General features: G+C 36.1%; 1 protein-coding gene across 3 annotated transcripts in view; it reads left to right on the top strand.

Annotated features, from left to right (window-relative positions):
* Rift (Riboflavin transporter) overlaps positions 1-13,985 on the top strand; it is a 106,429-nt gene extending 92,444 nt beyond the window's left edge. For all 3 annotated transcript variants that reach the window (XM_081760798.1, XM_081760792.1, XM_081760795.1), the window contains exons 2-3: positions 5,409-6,711; positions 10,999-13,985. In XM_081760798.1, coding sequence (XP_081616924.1) covers positions 5,467-6,711; positions 10,999-11,199 — 1,446 coding nt within the window. In that variant the 5' untranslated portion in view covers positions 5,409-5,466 and the 3' untranslated portion in view covers positions 11,200-13,985. The remainder of the gene's footprint in view (positions 1-5,408; positions 6,712-10,998) is intronic.
* The last annotated feature ends 1,889 nt before the right edge of the window (positions 13,986-15,874 follow it).

A 15,874-nucleotide genomic window follows, 5' to 3' on the forward strand; every position in this document is an offset into this window, starting at 1 on the left:
ATAAATGGTGCTATGAAACACTCGCTCCCGTTCATAGAATGTTGTATGTAGCCTACCTGACAATTTATTGTCGCTCTTGTGATGTCGATGTTCTGATAACAATTACAATTTACTCTGAGCAGGCTTTCATGTTGGCCAACGACCACTGGCTTCACTTTCTCAATTGACAAGACTGTGTCGACTTTGGTCGCGTATGCAACTGCGCATATCATCGAGATCTTTATCTGGATCATACGTGCTTCTTTTGTTGACAGCATCCGATTTCTGGGTCTTCAATTTGATCACCGACAATCTTGAACAGTTCATCTACTCGATAATAACCTCCTCCCCCCAACAAATTTTACATGTTACTACCAGGGTCAACCAAGTGAAGACCTTTAAAATCTTTTGAAAACAATATTGAAGGAATAGAAACGAATATTGCTGTTCTATATACCTCCCCTCTCCGCTCAATATAAGTTTCCTATCGCGTTCAAAGTTCCTTAGTGACTCTGGAAAAAGTGTTCTAGTTGGCTGTGCAATCAGTCGTGCGCCACTCGTTGATACGAGGCACTATTGACTGTGGGTTCCTCAGGTGTGTAGTGCTTCAGTGTTATGTTGGTCTCAGGAAAGAGTAAGGATTAACTTCCCTGTATTGATTGTGTTCGAAACGTTTCAGGTTTGGGTGATGATGAACGCCGCCATTCCATACTTTTTTCCTTTCTTTTTTTGTTTGTTTTCTTCCGGTAGTAATAGTGCACACACATCTCATTCCCAGTAAACGATTACTATCTTCTCGTCGTCTAAGCGCCGCAAAAGCTCTTCATACTACATATCGCTGTTTCAGCACGTCTGTCATCTGCCATTACCCATCTGACGGACTTTTTCCGAAACCAGAACACATCATGGATAATGCCGCGGGCTAAACTATGATTTATACCAATCAGTCGCTACTTCATTCACAGTTTCTCAGCGATTGTCCCTTATCACAGTTTCTATCTTCTCCGGCATCACAACTCCATCCGAGCAAGGAACGTCTTCACCAGATGTTACGCCATTTAAGAATTTTCTACTTCACTCATTAACTTGTTGCTGTGACAAACTCTAGCCATATTGTATCTTCATTCTCCGATGAATCTTAAGTTTCACACCTTTACCCGTCAAAAATCTTATGATAGAACGGTGTTTCATATTGGTGCATGTTAATAATAGGGCGACCATCTTAAAACTGCTGTGACGGCACTTGTGTCGGTATACTCTTCTGTCACAACACTGGAGAAAAAAAATACACTGTTAGCAGTAATATTGCCAGCTTTCACAACAGTAGCATCACATTTAAATTTATAATAAGGTTTTCATTTCACTGATTCTCGTATGTAACGACCGAATTAAAACTACTTATAGTATCGTCCCTAATTTGTCACAGATGTGAAAACCAAAGGAATAATAAAAATTTATATATAGATTATTTAGTACTTTAAAAACTACTTATTACTGAAATAATCTGTGTTGTTGATACGTTCCCTGTTCTGGAAAAATGTAGATTCAAATAAATTATAATGATATAGGCTTAGATATGTGAGAAAGAATGAAGAGTCTCGAAGACCTAAACTAGTTTACGAAGTATTATTTTATACTAGGAAAATACAAAGAGCCGAAATTATTGTGACAAGTTCAGTCTTAAGTACTTTTTACGAGTACTTTCCATAAACCTTGCTCATATCAAAATAATTTTCTTCTGTAAGTTCCTGTAAATGAGTATTACATATATTGAAAGTATTGTAAGCTCCATTGTACGTATATCAGGTCTTTAATCGATGAAAGAAAGTACAAGATTTTATCGCTGCAAGCTAAAGGAAGAAAGGTCCCTAATGTACTAATTCTTGTGTATAGGAATTATTGAAAAGCTGTTTCTTCCCTTGCATGTAGCAAGTTAATTAAAATTTTTACCTATGTGACTTGCCTCGAGAGCGACGACTGATAAATCGTATGGGCCTGTAAAGCAACCAACAACAATAAAATGCTTTTGTGTGGTATGTTTTGACATTTATAGGGCTGGAAAATATGAATTGCACATCTTGCACTGCTTTTAAAACTTAATATCTTGAATTAAGACTTAAAATCGAATTTACAACACATTTAATTATGTAACTATCTCTTTGTTGCACCAGGGAAAAAGTCTAATGTGAAGTCCGAATCATATGGGCTCCCATCGAGAGTCGAGTTTGTTTCCAACGCCAAAGATAGAAACTATGTACCCATGAATAAACTCAGAGAAGTATAGTAGTTTTCATGTAATTACACAGATAAATCTTGGAGCTGTAGCGCATGGTCTGTGGACCTCAACATCTTCCGATTGCTAGCAGTTGCTTTAATCAATTGAGCCACCAGCGATATGAATTTTTTCTGTTTTTTGTGCATACAATATACTCACTATTTTATATTTTTAAATGCTCTTTAAGTACCTGGAAGTACAACACAACTTCGTAGTCACATATTTTTTGTATCGCTGTTACATCACTTGGTCAGTGTAACATCCTGGCCAATGGGCGATCGGAATTTGAATGTTCCATCAGTCTAGCGTCCAAATTTTCCTGTGTGATTACATCGTTGTATTGAACCTTCAACTATGTATAGAGAATTTCAATAGTATAACATGTGCAATAGAATTACTCAAGTGGTTTTGTCGTCAATTTCGTGCTCAACTTCGAGCATATTGTATATTTAAAATGAAGTGTCAGGAAATATGTAAACAACCTGAAAACATATGGTGAAAATAATGTGTATTGTTGTAACTTTTTAAACTTTGTTTGGTTACAAATAAATAGTGCAATATTTCTAAACTGTTATGATCATTTCGAAACTGAGTACAATGGATATAAAAATTCAGGTTCCACTGCTAAAAGGCCAAGGAGCCATTAGTCAAAACGTTAAGTTTTAAAGTTTTCAGGCTATAAATTTGACAAGTAATTTATGTGCTACCATTAGAAGAAAACAAAACAGCAATAGATACAATCGGTTTTTTTAATTGTATTATTTATTTATTTATTTTAAATATGCAGTACATAAATAGCTAAGCATGAGAATTTACTCTCAAGTAAGTCATTTTGTTCAGCTTATGTGACCTCTCAATTGATATATTTTCGTATTTGCGTAATACTATAAAAGGTTGCGGAAGGGGGGGGGGAAGATCGCTCTCGAGGAAACAGACGCACATTATATTTATCAACTACAAAACTCAGTGGGCGCGAGCTGAGACCGAACTAGGACCTCACCCATCAGAAATGAGCGCTCAACTACTGAGCCACCGCGGCCTTCAATATATTATAGTTAGATATACAAAAATAAAGATGCTTTTTTTTTGGGGGGAACGGAAATTTTGTCTTTTTGTGAGTTTCTTATTCAGTTACCACCACTGTTTTCCTGTAGTGGATTTTACAACTAAAAAGTGCCTTTACAACATCCATTACGACCCTGATTAGTTTTATGTCCAATCCGGGCTGGCTATCTTTAATGACTTTCGAATTGGCATTTCATTGGTGCTCAGCAAGTGTAAGTTATGTAACCTAACATACCAGAACGGTCATGTTGGTTGCCTAACCACTTTACAAAGTGCCTGTAGGTCAGGAGGTACTGTATACATCCAGATACTGGTTGCCTAAACTGGCCTGACAAGAAAACAGTATCACAAACCAAGAAACGGATAGCCTTACAAAGCAGTTTTTGTCATGGTATAGAATTTGGTTTACGTCTCGTTCTTCGTTCGGAAAACATTTTATTGTGAGCTTCAGATATTGTATTGGAACCTAATATTGAGTTCAGTTTATAAAATTAGTCATAAACTGCCACTTTAGGTATGATGTTAGTTAACAGCAGTAAAAGTACATTATTTATAGGTTTTATCCTTTCTTTACTGTTATATCGTTTCAGTATATTTGAATTGAAAATTTAGTTATAACATCTGTGTCGGTGTAGCTCGAATTCTAACTGCCTCAATAAATGCTTTGTATATAGATAGATAGATAAACAAAAATGTTCCGCGTAACCTCTAACATAAAATGCCTTTAGCTCCAAAAACATTACTAACTGAAGTTTATGTATAAATTCTAAATGAGAATTTTGTTCCACCAAATGAACAAAACTTAAAGTAATGTTCTACTACATTTTCAGAATAGTTATTGCTACCATTATTCAATTTTCACTAAAACATTTTTGTCTGATAACTTTACAGACAATTCGTTCGAACTAGAAAACTCATTGTGTCCAGCGATTTAACATTTTTACTTTACCAGCAAGTGATTGACTTTTTGTTGCTTCCAGAAATGTTTTCCGTGTTATAATGCAAAAAGAAAGAAGAATGAACTGTTACTTCTTCACTGAAGTTGAAATGTTCAAAAAAGCTTAAAATTTCCCAAGAAAATAAAGAATTGGGAAAAACTTCGTTGAATAAAAAATTTCATGACAGCATACTTCAATATTTGTTCTATCTTAATAGATAGCATGATTATCGTATAGCATAAAATTTTAAGTTTACAAAATAGTTTTTCTAATTTTTTAAAGTAACGCCGCATAAGAATTTACGCTCAGTCATGTCATTTTGTTGTTCCATGAGACTTTATCGATCGGTATATATATTTATCTCGTCTTGGTATAAACTATTTGAACAAACTTCGGGAGCTGATTCCTGATTCAGACTAGCAAAAAAAACTATGAAACTTTGGTCAGTGAGGGATAGTTTCGGCGATATAAGATGCTGAAATCGTCGGAAAATGAACTTCAGAGGGCTGTAATTCAAAAACAACGCAACGTAGAGAGTGCGGTATAGAACATGACACTCGAAATCATACCTGCTAGATTGAAAAATTATGTTTCAAACCTCCGCAGGATGTGTGCGAGGGATTCCCCAAAGGAACATACGAATTACTTACCAGGTTATAGGGAACCCATAAGTTCCTTTGGGGAATACCTCGCACACATCTTGCGGAGGTTTGGAACATACATTTTTCAATCGAGCAGGTATCATTTCGAGTGTCATGTTCTATACCGCACTCTCTACGTTGCGCTGTTTTTGAATTACTGCCCTCTGAAGTTCATTTTTCCACGATTTCGGCACCTTATATCGCCGAAACTCCCTCATTGACCAAAGTTCCAGAAGATTTTTTTTGCTAGTCTGAGTTGGGAATCAGCTCCCGAAGTTTGTTCAAATAGTTTCTTACCACCCTGTATATATATATATATATATATATATATATATATATATATATATATATATATATATATATATATATATATATGATTAAGAAAAATACCGTTACTCTATGAAAATTGAAAATGTTTTAAAATTTAGACAACATTTAAGCATTAATATACAAAACTGACATACTTAATGAAAATATTGATCAATAATTATAGTAATTATTTCTTTTCAGGTATACGAGGGAAGAAGTGTCTCCTCTGCTCCCAAAATCGAACAAGAAGCAGTCTACGATGACATGTTGTAGATTATCCGAAAGGCGTTTGATTGTTGACGTTCTAGCTATATTATTTGGAATTGGATCATGGATTTCAATTAACGGTTTGTGGGTCGAGTTACCATTGCTAGTTGAGACACAACCAGAAGGCTGGAGTCTTCCTTCATATCTTTCAGTTCTAATTCAGATTGCCAATGTGGGACCAATACTGTACAGCGTTGCTCATGGCTTATTCCCGAACCGAATCAAGGAGAGTCCCGTTATTTATTTTGTTCTGACAATTGGCTGCATTGCATCTTTGCTATTAGCTTCACTATGGAAGGAAACAACGTTTATTTTTGGAACAGAACGAAGCACTTCTTTGTTCTGTTTGGTGTTCTTTCTATCTTTAGTTGATTGCACAAGTTCTGTCTTGTTTCTACCTTTCATGGCATCTTTCAAGGAGATATATCTTCTGTCATTTCTAATAGGGGAAGGGTTAAGCGGATTTTTGCCCGGTATTGTTGCATTAATTCAAGGCGTTGGAGGAAATCCAGAATGTAGGAATCGTACAAGCAACTCTGAAACGCCCAATAGCTCTACAATGGAACTATATACACCGCCACCTTTATTTTCATCAGATATTTTCTTCGTTTTTCTATTTGCAATGATGCTTTTGTGTTTAATAGCGTTTTTTCTTCTCAACAATTTACGTGTTGCTAAAAAGGAGAAAGTTAATGTTTCAGTTCATCCTTTGACAAAATATGTGCTGGATCAAGATCTGTCAGCATCTACAAGTAGTAATATTAATTCTAATAGTAGCAATAGCTTAGATTCATCAAAATCTGACTCTAGTAACGAGGGCATTGAATCTAGTGTACAAGCTTTAGACAGTACAAAACCATACAAGGAAATAAAGTCAAGTGAAGACACAATAAAAGCCAAGACAAGAGCATATTATCAACCCCTTTCACAGGGTTTGTACATTCATTTCTTGTTTCTGCAGGCTTGGATCTGTCTGTTGGGTAACGGAGTTTTCCCCAGCGTTCAATCGTACTCATGTTTGCCTTACGGAAATGTTGCATATCATTTGTCAATCACTTTGGGGAATATGGCAAACCCCTTGGCTTGTTTTGTTGCTTTCTTTATACCTTGTACCTCTGTTGTTGTTATTACGTTAATGACAATATTAGGAACTGGCATTTCTTTCTATTTGATGGCAACAGCTGTTTTAAGTCCTAATCCACCATTGGTTAATACAGCTGAAGGAGAAGCTTTGATTGTGAGTATAATTATAGTTTGTTATTATAAGAGGAATTTATGAAAGACAAATTGCATTTTATTGAGATGCAAACCATACATACATGTCTGTATGGTGGGTACTGTTTTCCTACATAGTGATCCGTCGTTTTAATGCACTCTCTTTGTTGTTTGTCAAACTTCTGTATTTCGACACACAAAGAGAAAATAAATTGGGTTCGAAGTCCGAGCTGTAAAGACTTCATTTATTCCTACTTGGTAGAAGTCTGCAATATGTTGCAAACTACATGAGTGAAAAGAAAGTGCATGAGCAAGTAGAAAGATTTCAAGTAGCCCAGTGCAAGTTTAGACGTGTATAATATTAAATGCGGTCCATCTATAGCTTCACACCCAACGGTAAACTTTTTTACCCTCTTGAAGTATAGAAGCCTGTCAAATGATGAGGAGGATACATTTAAAACGACTGAGTACTCAGAGTAGAATCATATGTAGGCATCTCTATGTGGCTCGCATCTCAATAAAATGTAGTCTGCCTATTTTATTGGCTTTGAAATATTAAGAGTCGTCACTAAGGAATAGGATCCCGCAATCTCACTTTCTGCAGATCTGAAATCCCTATAAAAACTCTTGTGACTATACGGTTATCGTACCTGCCTTTGGCGTCGGAGCCCTTGGTTCGATTCCCAATGGGAGCTCATGCTCGGATCCCATGTTAAGTTGTAGGTCTACGTGTTATATAACTTAGGTTTGAATGAAATGCTAAATTCCAAATCAACCAACCAAGCTAGGACCTACAAGCTTTTAATCACGAGATTTCGGAATTACGTAATAGTTTCGTATAATATCAATAAAGAACTACGTCATAATGAAATTTTCTCATTTTTTATCAAATGTCATCAGAAAAAAACTTAACCGTCGAAGAATAATCCTAGGGTTGGTTAGTTCATTAACCGTTACTTTAATTATGTGCATATCATAACAAAAATATAAAATTTATCTTTCAATGTGAATAGAAAGAAAATTAAATACGATTACATACATTTGACTGTTTGTTGTTCTGAACACGTCGCTAATGATCCTGAGATTAATCCACTAGGATTACTTTAGCCTTTTCAATATTATGAAGAATTAAATAAGCTACTGGTGTTTTGTAGTATCACAATAATGCATGACAGTAATTTGCTTCTTGGTACCCGGGAGACGACGGGAAACATCGAAGTCTTAATGTTCGGATTGGTCAGTTCTCCCAAGTATACATTCATCGGCTGCTGTTAGAAATGCAGATCGTTTTGGGCAACCTTCCAGAGATTTAACTATATATATATAAAAAATAGTAATCACTGAGAAGTTATATTACTGGTAGTTCAGTTATTGAGCATCTTTTTAGCAAGCGAGAAATTGATTAAAGAAATTGTATGGGCGGTTGTCCATGTTCGGTAATGACTGCACAGTATTCTGAGTAAGAACACTTTTATTGCTGACTGAACAGAAACTTAGGCAAGACGTGTATAACTTTTGCTTCATTTTTGTTTTAGAAATAAACAATAAACCTCGAAAAAAATAAGTTTATTACTTCAATTTTCGAGAAATGGCATCATAGTACTGATATTTCTAGGAAACTTGTGTTCATTTTCAGGATACAAAGGCACGAAGAACAAGCAGTTAACAGCTCCATACTGATAGTACGAGGGCTGGAAAGAAAAAAGTGACAACAGACAAATCATTCACGAACTCTTTATTGGACAATCATGAAACCTCTACAGGCCTTCAATGTAATCCCCTGCAGCATGTTGCACCCGTTGCCAGATGTGGGGAAATCGCAGGATACCAACAGCGGTGCCCTCTTTGTTGATGTCTGCAAGAGAGCGCCCTATATCTCGAAGTATGGCATCTCTGCTACGGAAACACATCCCTCGCAGTGGTTCTTTCATCAAAGGGAACAGATGAGTCACATGGACTCATGTCCGGTGAATAGGGTGGGTGCTCTAGAACCTCCCGCCCCCATCGTGCAAACAGGTCCCTCACAACACCTGCGTTGTGACAACGGGCATTGTCATGCAAAACAATGGGTGGATCCCTGATGAAGTTCGGTCGTTTCCTGCGGAGTACAGGACGAAGATGTTTTTCCAGAAACCTGCGGTAGTACACTGCATTAACGGTCTGGTTCGGAGGAACTGCATGCCGTGAAATGACACCCTGTACATCGTATGCCACTATGAGCATTACCTTCCCATTCCCAGGTTCCTGACGCAGCTTCTTGGGTCGGGGAGATGATGGGTGGCGCCATTCATTTGATTGGCGCTTCAGTTCTGGCTCATACGAGCGCGCCCATGTCTCGTCAAGTGCGATAATCCTGTTCAGGAACGTGCGACCTTCCCGTCTGTACCGTGCCAAATGATCACCTGCGAGGGCATATCTCAGCCATTTCTGAACGTCTGTAAGGTGGTGCGGTACCCACCGGGATGCAATTTTTCGGTACCCAAGGACATTGTGCAACACATTCAACACTGTAGTATGGGATGTTCCTATCTCGTTCGCCAATTTCCTCGCAGTCCATCTCCTGTCCACATGCAGCAACGATTGCATCAATTCAATGACTCGGTTGTCGACCACATGGCTTCCTCCACCTGGTTCCTGTTGCACACTGCCACGTCCTGCACGAAACGCTGCTACCCAACATCGCACAGTCCGATACGGCAATGCGTCATTCCCGCATGCTTCACGTATTCCGGAGTGACATTCCGTGGCGTTTTTACCACGGGCCACTTCGATCTTTATCCATGGACGTTGTTCTAACTTGGAAAACATCACCTTTAGAGCGATGTGCTTTGCCAACCTGCATTCAACACACTTCACTACGATCACTGCCGCGCCTACACTAGCGCCACCACCCGCTACAAGTCGCCAACTGCAGCTCGCTCAAAATTCCCTGTGCGGGGATGGGACAGTGTTGCCACTTTTTTCTTTCCAGCCCTCGTATAATTAAATCTTACATGAAAAAAGCTTTAAAACCTGTACAGGTACCTAAAAATATGTCGGCTTCTAGTAAAATTTCGTGTGAACTGAATGTTTTGGGAAGTTGTGGATTAGCTTCATTTTCTTCTGTATTATATGTCGTATCATTAAAATGCATACTTAATGTTGTATCATTAAAATGCGAAAAGTAATGCATACTTTAAAAAAAAAAAAAAAAAAAAAAAAAAAAAAAAAAAAACAATACTCTACTTATTTTTTTAACGCGAAAGAACCGAAACGCTTGATATTTCATCGTAGTGAGTGAGCGTTGTCCTGAACCAGTTCCGTTTGAAGAATGTTTGCGGATTTTTTTTCTCTCCCGAAGGGCACAACTCAACTGTATTAGTGTTAGTGCGTGGTTGCAGTCAGTGGTCCCAAGCGAACGAAACTAAAGAAGGATGTCTCACATATCCCAGAATGCAGTCAGTAAGAACTTTTGAATAGCATTAGCTAAATTTCTTGTAAGTAGGGATATTTGCATATCATTATCATCATTTGCAGTTTGTTTCGGGAAAGTAGAAAAACATATGGTATATATCATCCATCACTCTACTCTTCAAAGACTCATTTTCGTGTGCGCAACGCAACAAATGGTTCAAGAATGTCACCACGCCCTTTGGTCTTTTTGTTAGTCTGTGAGGTTCTTAGCTATCAAGTGCACACTGACTGCGCGAAAGATGCACAATATCGTATACTGTGCCGTACGAAACCTTAAGTTTTTGTGTCAGTGTTCGCAGATAGATCTTTGAGTCATTCCAAATCGCCTTCTCTATGCTTCTGATAATACTGGTGTTTCAGCAGTTACAGATGAAAAACTACAAGATTTATTAAGGTATGAACGAATTCTTTCAAAGAACTGACATCATCTGACGCTGCTGCTGCGGTCCAGACCATTTCTTCTGTGAGCTTGTTTAACTCACAAAACGGTAACTACACCTCGTTCCCTTTTCTCAGTAGGCAGTACTAATACATTTTATTGTTAATATTATGTTTTACGTTGAACTTTTTTCCACCGAGGTGACATCAATCCAACTACCATCTATAGCTTAAACTTTATACTAATTTTGTGTCATCTTGCAAGCTACACTTCTGTTTTGCTAAGAGAACAAATGTAGTTAGCGTTACTTATATTAAACTTATATTACTTATAGAGAACAAATGTAGTACGTTACATATTAAAACTATTGTTAATAATGCTACTATACTATGCTAACAACTATACTTATATAAAATTATGTATTGTGTAAGCTTAAAACTTATTGTAAAATTATATTTTTTTTTATTTTTTAAATAGGTTTTGTCATGGATTCTGTTCGTTGGAATATTTTCCTATGCCAAAGTCTCAATAGCGTCTATTTTCCGTTTGGAAGGAAGACGAGCGTTATTCTGGTGTGGAGCCATTACACAAGCAGGTTCAGCGATTGGATCCATTGTGACGTTCGTCTTCGTAAATTACACACACATTTTCGTTTCGTATTCTGTTAAGTGCTCGTAAGTTATAATTTATTTTTGTTCGTATGAAGGAACAAAGAACTGAGGAATCAACAATTATACAATATTCGGAAACATACATATATAAACAACGTAACTTCTCACAGTTTCTATAGTGTCCTTATACATGTAATTCATCAATTCAGGCACAGATGAACAATATTCACATTTACATATCGATAACCCATTTCCGTGAAATAATCATATATCAAATACTTCGACAGCATATTAAATAATTAATCTTTCATTTTCTATATATCGTTCGCTGTTTTCTGAATCCAAGTCCGATATTTAGAATTATCGCAACTCTATATATAACGTGTGTTTCTTCCTTGCTATCATGAATTTCCGTGATTTCGATTTCAGAAATTACTGAGAAAAAATATTTTAAAATATTGTGTACGTACGATAGAACTAGCTAATAAATGGTAGTTCGAAATTTGCAAGATTAGCAAATGTGTGACATAAAAATAGCTTAGCATTTATGTTTTCAAATGACGTTTCTTGATTCGAGTTGTGTGACATAAAAATAGCTTAGCATATGTTTTCAAATGACGTTTCTTGATTCGAGTTTAGCAATAATGAGTGATCAAGCTATATAAGAAAATGTATACAACACACCATTTGCAGTTGGGTTTAAATAAGTAGAAGGTATTTGTGACTTCATTAAGAGGAATTAAAGAAGCTACGGTTTTCGATTTGTTTCTCGGACACATAATACTAAGTTTACATTAATTTTATTACATGTAGTGTAAAGTGTGAGCTGTCTGAATAATTTAGTGCAAATCACAATTATATTTAACACGTATTATTGTGTTCAGATTCAGTTAAACTTGTGCCAAAACGGCATATAGATACTCGTTATTATTATTACCATGGTAAAAACTGTAGGTATCCTTGTACAAACTTGATAGTAGTCTTGCAAAATAAACGAGTAATAATTTATGCTTTGGTAAGTTATGAAGGGTGGCAATTATGTATATACATTATTGTATATAATCGTGAGCATTATAAGCTGAATTACTAATTTTAGACAAACTGTAGAGTACAGTTCTAGATATTTTTCTGTTGCAGAATGAAAATGGTATTTGTAAAGATTTTGAATTGTGCCAACTTGTAGTTCAGAAGCAGTTTGTATCAAATTAGGAAAAAAAAAAAAAAAGCAGCGGGTCAAATTTGTCAGCATACATGACAAAATATTAGATTAGTTAAGTTTTATTCGTAAAATGTTTTAAGAGTGAATGTAGAATTTTTGACTGTAGCACATACATCCAAAGTATCATCTCTAAATTACTAAAAATTAGGAATGTGAATGTGTATAAATTAACACAATATAATGTAAATAACATGGTTGTAAAATTTTTTAAATCGAAAATTAGTATATATATATATATATATATATATATATATATATATATATATATATATATATATATATATGGTATATATTCAAGGTGATGGATTATATCTGCAGATTGTTTGTGTGATTACGATAATATTTATAATAATTAGCAGAATTTGGCAACATGCGAATCTTTTGGTTCAGAATTTACTTTGGGTAACGACATGTGTAGACTTACAAATGTAGAATAAACGGGTTTTCATCTGCATTTTCATGACAGGCGCTGAGAGTTAGTAGACCAAAATAAGTATACGCATTTTAATGACCCTGTAAATCAGAAGCCTATGTAAAAGCTATATTATTTTTGACTGCTTCATTGCATTCATCTTCGGTAGGAGGAAGAAATGGGCGAAGTGGGAGAAAGATGTATCGAATGGAAAAGGACAATGATATTTTTGAAGAATACTTGTGATGTTATAGTAGTTCTGTTTTCCCCCCTTTCCACTTTTCTTAGGGGTGCTTTAGGCGTAATTTATGGTATCTGCTGAGTATGTAGCGTGTATAAGAATGCAAACAACCAATCAAGTGCATTGCTACGTGTCTAAACGGATAGGATATATCAGCCTCTAGTCAGATTTGTTCCTACTACTGGTGATGGCTATAGCTTAGAAATCAAAGATAATTTACCTTCAATTTAAGTGAGAATCATTACGTAAGTCATATTAGGTATATTTTGGTTTCCATCTGCGGAGAGAGAGGGTGCGGCGCCACTAAAGTTAAATATTTTGCAACTACTACAGTAAGGAAAGCATAGATGTAGCATAAAACTAGAGATCTTGGTTTATTACTAACTGTTTGTTATTCAATAGCCGCGTGTCAGTCTGTTTCAATGCGCCCTTAAAATGTGAAAAATGACTGCGCAATGGAAGCCTAATAATTCTTATTAATAGGTGTTTTGCTTCCGTCATCGATTAGGTTTCGATATCACATTCACTGTTTTCAAGAACGAACAACTCATTTATTCTTTGGATATATATGTATGTATAGAAAGAGAAATGTTTGTATATAGGAAAGCATATTTTATACCAATTATACTAAACAGTTATATACCAGTAAAGCAGAACAATAATGTGGGACACTTTATTTGTGCTTTTGTGATGAAAGTTTATATTTTTGTTAAATAATATTGAAAGTGTTTTTTAAGATTTAGCATTGTTTTCTCATATACTTTGTGCAATATTTTTACTTCTCAAGAAAACACCATGTGATAATCAGACAAGTTGATTGTTTATTGACAGAACGTAATTTGTCACAATTTTAAGAACACATATTTGAAAAATGTGTTTTCATAACGAAAAGAAAAAAAAAAATAAATACTCTTCCTAACTTTTTGTTTTCTGTGTATACGCAATGTATTTAACACGAAATAAAATATTGTTCTATATATATTTGTTGCTGTGTAGTTTTTTTGAGAACCCAGGTTTCCTGCCACTTTTATTTGGCATCCCCTTGGAAGCGCTACAAACTTTGACTGTGAGTCTTCCTATTTGCTTACTATTGTACGTGCTGAATCTCGTATTAGCTTACTGTTGCACATGTCTTTTGCGCCTGAACCTGATTTGAAAGGTAAGGGGGGGAAAAAAGAAAGAGCGTCACAAAACTACATTTTCGAGAAAACTGTTTTAATATTGAAAACCACGTATAAATTGAATAGGGTTAGTCAAATTTTGCCCCTTTTTACATGGATATTTCTACATCTACGCATGCATGGCATATACAGTCAAATAGTACCAAGAGTCACAAACAGATAGGACAAAGTATCCGTTAAAGCACACACATGGCCATTCCTTTTTTTTTCTTTCTTCTTCTTCCCTTACCTTCATTTGATGTATTGAAAGCTCATGTGTTTTTAAGTGTATATGACGTAATTGCTTGTTAAGTCTCTGCAGTGGGATTCGCCCTTCACATTGTAAACCACTGATTTAGGGTAACTCCTCACACATAAGACACTCTTCGCTAGATAAAGCTACAGTAGAACTATGCAGAATATTCTAAATGAGCGTTGTAATCTAGATGGAAAATAAAGTATTTGACTACTCGATCAACCCTATATTACATATATTACTTTTTTTTTTTTGCAGTTATTTAATTTCCTGTATTTTATTTAAACTGCAGTACGTATATACTAATCTGTTGAAGATGCTAATAAAATTACAGTAGGCTACATCAATACCTAGAAACCTGAAAGCATTGTATCCTCTTTTAAACATGTGCATGCAGTACTTATTTCTGAGTCTTGGCTACAGGATTCCCTCTCAAACAACCTCGTTCATTTATCAGGTTTCCATCTCTTTACAAACAATAGAAAGGGTAAACGCGGCGGGGGTGTGGCAATATACTTACGAAATAACTTCCAGGTCAAACTTCTGTCTCAGTCAGCTGGTGTATATAACAGTAGTTCAGAATATATTATACTCGAAGTCACTGTAGGTCACCAGACATTGCTTTTGAGTGTTGTGTATCGTCCCCCCCGTACATCTTTCATAAACTTTGTTGACGATATTGCAAAACACTTACCCAATTACCAGCATTCCATAATAATGGGTGATACAAATTGGGATCTTTTAACAACGAAAGACGAAGTCTTGCAATATCGGGATACGATCTCGGGCCTTAACCTTGCTATCTGTCCTCTTGGTCCAACCCATCACATAAGGACCTCAGAATCATGGATAGATGTGATACTGGTATCCAAGGAAGAACACGTAATTAGCCACGGTCAAATCCACACACCCGGCATCTCGTACCATGATATGTTATATATATATCCTACAAACTTCGAGTTCCGCAATATAAAACTAAATTCACATCATACAGAGACTTTAGATACATGAATGAAGTAGACCTGAACATCGACGCTGCCTGCTTGCCGTGGCACTCAATAAACTGCCTCCCTACAGTTGACGAGCAGGTAAATACTCTAAATTCTTTAATAATAAATTTGTATGATAGACACGCCCCTGTAGTTAAGAAACGCGTTTCGCGACCTCCATCACCATGGTTAACCGATGAATTACGTTCGTTAATGGCGCGGAGAGATAAAGCTTATAGAGCATACAGGAGACATGTGAAAAATAGTGATCCTTCCAGTGATAGCACAATAAGTGCCAATACAAAATTTGAAAACTATAGAATATTAAGAAACCGTTGCACTCAAGAAGTAAGGAAGGCAAAACGGCGCTTTGCCTATGAAATACTTGAATTTGAAAATAATGGAGCAGTTCTTTGGAAACGGCTAAAAGTATTAGGTGTTGGGAGAAACATAGCCAAGAACGCA

Source organism: Thermobia domestica, chromosome 1 (assembly GCF_964235325.1).
Source record: "Thermobia domestica chromosome 1, izTheDome1.hap1.1, whole genome shotgun sequence".
Taxonomy (NCBI): Eukaryota; Metazoa; Arthropoda; class Insecta; order Zygentoma; family Lepismatidae; genus Thermobia; species Thermobia domestica.